The following is a 6,000-nucleotide window of genomic DNA, read 5'->3' on the forward strand; positions in this document are numbered from 1 at the left end:
CAAAATAAATATAACAAAATAATTCAATAAATAAGGAATTAAACAAGTCTTCAAGCTCCTTTTTCTATCATACAATATGAGGAACACACAAAGCTTCCTAACTTAAGCTATCTGACTACACCCATGCACCTCCAAAAACCTTGATTATGACCCTATGGTTTTAACATTAAATGTAAATGTTAATAAATTCTAATGCATTCATCTTTTAGAATTCCCTATTTGAACTTGGATGACTCACAGCTGCTGGTGTGATTTGTACTGAATTGTATCTCAGGGAGGGACTATCTTTCTTATCAGTCTTCATGGAAGAGAAAGTGAGATTACAGAATAAAGCTCTAAGGAGTTCATGCTCTCAAATTATTATCGTGTTTTTTAACTGTGATCGCATTGCCTGCAGAATAATTCTTAGACTTTATAAAAACCCACCATAAAGAAACCATCCCTACAAATGACTGGAAACTCATCTTATATTGACCAATTTAAACTTAATTTCCATTGCACTGTAGACATCTAACAGAGGTAGAAAATAAAAAGTCACAAAGGATGAAATTAAATACAAATATATCTCTTCATTTGCTTGTTTAATTGTGTTTTCTTAGAATATATCCAAAGTATTTTGTGATTCATCCTTTGTTAAATATGTCTACTCAAAAAGCAAAACATATCAAAATCAAATTGTGAATTTTCTAATTTAAACGGCAGAGCATGAAGTCAAGGATAATATTTCAAATAAATATGTCACAATTAAACCACAAAAATGAAATCCAAATAAACAATTTATCAATTGTTTTATCAAACCTCTACCCTATATCAAAGAGTGGAAGATGCATTTATTTGCCATGTTTCACATGGTGCCAAAATTGAACTGGGCATTCACTTTGTATTTCTCTTGTAAAAGAAAACATAGATTACACCTAATTGAATTTATGTTGCATCAAATGAGAGGTTGGGGGTAATTTTAGCAGATTATAATCTCCACCTCCAGCCTCTCTCAGAACCCAGGAGCTGACTGAGGCTGCGGTGTGTTTTGCGGGCCGCTGGTTACAACGTACACCTCCAGCCCAATGAGGTCGCCTGCATTGTTGGTGTTTTACTCTGCACTAATATTCCACGGGGCAATACATCCTCCCCAACTCACCACATTCACCTCATCTCTTTCACATCGGTGTTTTGCTCTGAACCGGCCCGTCCGTGAACAAAGCCATCACAAAAGAGAACTCCTAACCCGAGCCGACAGCCCTTCCAGATTCTTTAGTAAAATTGACACACATCTCAGCCCAAGCCGGTGTAATCAATTGGCCATGCTCACGGGATAAAAATGGATGAAGACCGCAATGAATAATGTGGCTTCAGAACACATTTCCCTCTCCTAAAGACACAGGAATACATACCTCACTCACACTCCCTCAGTCACACACAGAAACACACACACACACACACACACACACACACACACACACACACACACACACACACACACACACACACACACAAACACACACACACTCACGCTCTCTCTCTTTCTGTCTCTTCACTCTCTCTCTCTCTGACATGAAGGTGCACCTGCCCTGTTGCTTAACAGTCAAACTTTTCCTCATTAAATGTAAAAAGAAGGAGACCAGGGGAAACCGACCCGTCAGGAGTCCGATAGTACGGTTTCAAACAGAGAAAGTGGATGTCAAGCATAGGCAGAGCAAAACAAGCACGAGGGAACCACTAAAAAGTTTAGTTGAGTCGATTATCAAGAAAGGAATTAAACAAGTCTTTAGAAGGCAACCTAAAATACAGAGTGAAGAAGAGAGGTAAGAAAAGAAAGACAGTAGGAGATACAGAAAAGGAGGAAGAAGGTGAGGAAGAAGGACAGAAAGAAAGAAAGAGAGAACGAAAGAAAGAAAAAAAGAAAGAAAGAGAGAAGAAGAAGTAAAAGTAAAAGGCGCAGCGAGAGATGAAAGTGGCACCTACTGGTTGTGATAGCTGAGGGGGTCTGGGAGACAAAGTTCTGAAATGTCCATCAGTCCAGTTTTAGCATTCCAGGAATGAGAGGAAGTGGAAAGAGGAAACAATCGACAGCGGCTTCTTCCCCCGACTGACGGCGCGGCGGCCCGAGACGCGGCGCTATGGAGCGAGCCCTCCAGCACGGCGGTGCCCAGCCTGCGCAGGTACGTCTCTCACCGGAGCCGGGTGTCGCGCGGGCATGTGTGTGTCCGTGTGCGCGCGTGGTCAGCGTGTGCTGGGAGTAAGTGTGTGCGTGTGTGTGTGGTTGAGAGTGTGTGAGTGTGTGTGTGTGTATATATATATGTATCTATACATATATACGTGCGCTGCTAGAGAGATAGAATTGGCATCTGAGCGTATGTGAGTGTGTGCATGTCAGTGAATGTGTATATGAGCAAGAGGGAGCGGGCGAGAGAGATAGAGAGAGAGAGAGAGGGAGGGAGGGAGGGAGGAGAGCGGAGGTGGGGGTGGGGGGGGCGGGTTGGGGGCGGAGTGAGGTTGGGGTGTAGAGAGGTAAAGGGGAGGGGGGAGAGAGCAAGCGAGAGAGAGAGAGAGAGAGCAAGCGAGAGAGAGAGAGAGAGAGAGAGAGAGAGAGAGAGAGAGAGAGAGAGAGGGAGAGAGAGAGAGAGAGAGCAGCCCAGGCAGCACTGGATGAGCGCTAAGATGGAGAGAGCCGGCGAGAGCGAGCGAGAGGAATGAGTCTTTCCCTGGTCAGGATGGGGCTCTTTAAGACTCAAGGGCTTGATGAATATGGAACAGCTGCCGTTGGCTGGCTCCGAGGGGCAGGACTTAAAGCGACGGGGGGACGGGCGGGGGGGGGATCCAAGCTCTCGTTGGCTCAATCGCTGCGCTCCTCTACACAGTGCAGTACAATAGGCTCACACACGCTCACACACACACATGCGCTCACACACACTCACGCTCAGACACACACACACAATACACCGTTCACCCCATGGACGGCGGACTCGGGCGAGGTATTTAGGAAATAGAGGCTGCATTGACAAAAGTTTCTGCCACTTGAGTAAATACCGACTGCAGACGGACAGACGGGCGAAAATGAAAAATAGATCAGTTACAATAGAAAGTGTGTGTGCATCTGAAGTGTAATTCTATCTTTTGGTCTAATCCAAATCTGAGACATAGTTGTGGAGAAATGCTTTAGATACGTGATTCAAGGAAGGAGAATCCATTTCCTCTACATTGTTCGGTCTATTAAAAAACATTTCCCCAATTTTCCTCAGTGACATTCTACAAACATACAAAGCCGGTAAATCCAAAGCAAACCATATTGCCCTTTTTTGCACCCATTTTAAAAAACCTTTCAATGTCATGTAAACATTAAAACTTCTAAATTGATTATAGTTGTTAAAAAAATACTGACACTCATTCTTTTGTCTGTGTGTGCACAAATGATTGACGCTGTCCAGCGTAAATTCAACACAAGGCACAAGCACGCACGCACATACACACACACACACACACACAGACACATACGGAAAACGGAAGATCTGCATCTGAAGCACTTTTAAGTACTTCCACCGAGGCGATGGCTGTGCAGCCCGGGTAGAGACGTTAAGCCGGCCCCATTGAGCTGTGCCTGTTACCCTGCCCGTGGTGCATGCAAAGGCCCCATTGAGCTGTGCCTGTTACCCTGCCCGTGGTGCATGCAAAGGCCCCATTGAGCTGTGCCTGTTACCCTGCCCGTGGTGCATGCAAAGGCCCCATTGAGCTGTGCCTGTTACCCTGCCCGTGGTGCATGCAAAGGCCCCATTGAGCTGTGCCTGTTACCCTGCCCGTGTTGCATGCAAAGGCACCATTGTCAACCTTTCACCGCCTGTGTGAGAGGCGATCTCAAGCCATAACTCAACGTCTGCTAGACCATCATCTTCTGAAGCGGCATTTTAAAACCCACGTCTACCCCCCCCCCCCCCCCCCCCCCCCCTCACCACGCTTTAAACAACCCGCGTCGGGGGGTGGGGGGGTTCAGTGTAGATCAACCTCCAGAAGAATGCAGAGAATGCAGATACCGTTTCACAGGACGCAGAGGGGTCTCTGTCCTGTTCTATGTTACTGTATCTCTATACTAAGAACGGAGCTTACCATGGCATCTCATTGGTGGGGGGGTTGGAGGGGAGGGGAGGGGGGGAGGGTCCGAAATAATGGCGGAAGGTCGAAGCAGACGAAAACAAAAACAAAGCAAAAAAAACACGCGGAGCTGACCCCCTCGGCCAGGAGTCGCACAGACCTGCTGAAGAAGGGACAAGGAAAACAAGGCAGCGCTCACTCCCAGTTCAGCTGCGGAGAACTGACTGACCAGGGCTGAGCCGGACCGGGGAGGAGTGGTGTGTGTGTGTGTGTGTGTGTGTGTGTGTGTGTGTGTGTGTGTGTGTGTGTGTGTGTGTGTGTGTGTGTGTATGTGTATGTGTATGTGTATGTGTTTGTGTGTGTGTGTGTGTGTGTGTGTGTGTGAGAGTGTGTGTGCATGTGTGTGTTTGTGTGTGTGTGCATGTGTGTTTGCGCATGTGTGTGTTTGTGTGCTTGTGTGTGTGCCTTCCCAGTGTATTTCTCTCTGTTGCGGTGAGCACAGCCCTAGTGTAGGCAGCGGGGCAGCAGGAATGCCCCCCTCGCTGCTGTATGGTAATGGCCACATACCCCTGGAGAGGAATCCCGTTGCATCCAGGGGCTCACGTTTCCCTAATCAATGAGAAAACATCACGCGATCCCTATTGATCTCCTCAGGCCCCTATTGATGGATCGGGAACAGTGCCCTCTTTTCATTTTTTTAGGTTACGCCCAGATTAAAAAACATCTGGGATCTTCTCACGACATGAACGGCTTCATGGCTGAATCAAATGGAGACAGATTCAAAATCAATCGGTTGCTTTCGATCAGAAAACGCAATCAGAAATTGCACCTCAGACAAAAGCAGTCAAAGTGAGTGAGTGTGTTTGTTAAGAAGGAAACTGAACTTCTGAAAACATCCTTCTCTAGAATTACTCCTGCAACATTGCACGTGCATTATCTCATAAATTACTGCATTTTAGAGTATCAAAGAGACTATCAACCTCTTTTGAATCAGTATCATTTACCCACGGAAAGATTATTTTTCCACATACTTAAGCCTATCTGATACGTGAGACGAGGCATCGCTTCAGAAAACACTAAAATACCCAGCAAGGATTTTAGTTTTTTAAGAAATGGATATCGACACAAACAGAACTTATGAAAAGGCCTAATTGAAAACCTCTTCAAACTCTCCTGGCCGTATTCGGACGCACTTCATCCTCGGCATCCGACTGATCCCCTTTAATAATTGATGTCGATAAGCAGCTCCTTGTGATTCCCAGCTCCATACTCTCCCCCCCCCCCCCCCCCTCTGCTCTGCCCTCTCTCCATGTCTCCGACTGACAGGGTGCAGACTGCTAGCATCCACTCTGAGCTATGAAGAGTCTGCCGCTGCTGCCGCTATCGTCCGCGCTTATCTGCTCTGTTATGAAAAACTCTGCTTGTGACAGCTGATTTGACAGGGAGAAATCTGATACAAATAAAGAATAGACTTGTACTGGGCAAACACTCGATCAATCTTGGCAGGGCAAAGTTAGTTTTACAACCAATATTGATTGATGCGTGTATAGTACACTTAAGATGAGACAAAGGGGGCAAGTGAGGAGGACAATGTTTAAAGAGTTAAATGTGTATGCGTGCACACACTTGACACACGCCTGAGCATGTGCAAACCTGACGTGGACAGGTGTGTGTGTGTGTGTGTGTGTGTGTGTGTGTGTGTGTGTGTGTGTGTGTGTGTGTGTGTGTGTGTGTGTGTGTGTGTGTGTGTGTCTGAGAGAGAGAGAGAGAGAGAGAGAGAGAGAGAGAGAGAGAGAGAGAGAGAGAGAGAGAGAGAGAGAGAGCTAAAGCTAGAGACCTAAGGAATACTCAATGCCATCTAAAAAAGAACATGTTGATTTGAATACACGTCAATAATTATTTAATGCTGTTCCAATG

General features: G+C 46.1%; 1 protein-coding gene across 2 annotated transcripts in view; it reads right to left on the reverse strand.

Annotated features, from left to right (window-relative positions):
* esrrb (estrogen-related receptor beta) overlaps window positions 1-2,337 on the reverse strand; it is a 65,731-nt gene extending 63,394 nt beyond the window's left edge. For both annotated transcript variants that reach the window (XM_056590340.1, XM_056590339.1), the window contains exon 1: window positions 1,963-2,337. In XM_056590340.1, coding sequence (XP_056446315.1) covers window positions 1,963-2,012 — 50 coding nt within the window. In that variant the 5' untranslated portion in view covers window positions 2,013-2,337. The remainder of the gene's footprint in view (window positions 1-1,962) is intronic.
* Window positions 2,338-6,000: the final 3,663 nt, after the last annotated feature.

The sequence above is a fragment of the Gadus chalcogrammus genome, chromosome 5 (genome assembly GCF_026213295.1).
Source record: "Gadus chalcogrammus isolate NIFS_2021 chromosome 5, NIFS_Gcha_1.0, whole genome shotgun sequence".
NCBI classification, from domain to species: domain Eukaryota; kingdom Metazoa; phylum Chordata; class Actinopteri; order Gadiformes; family Gadidae; genus Gadus; species Gadus chalcogrammus.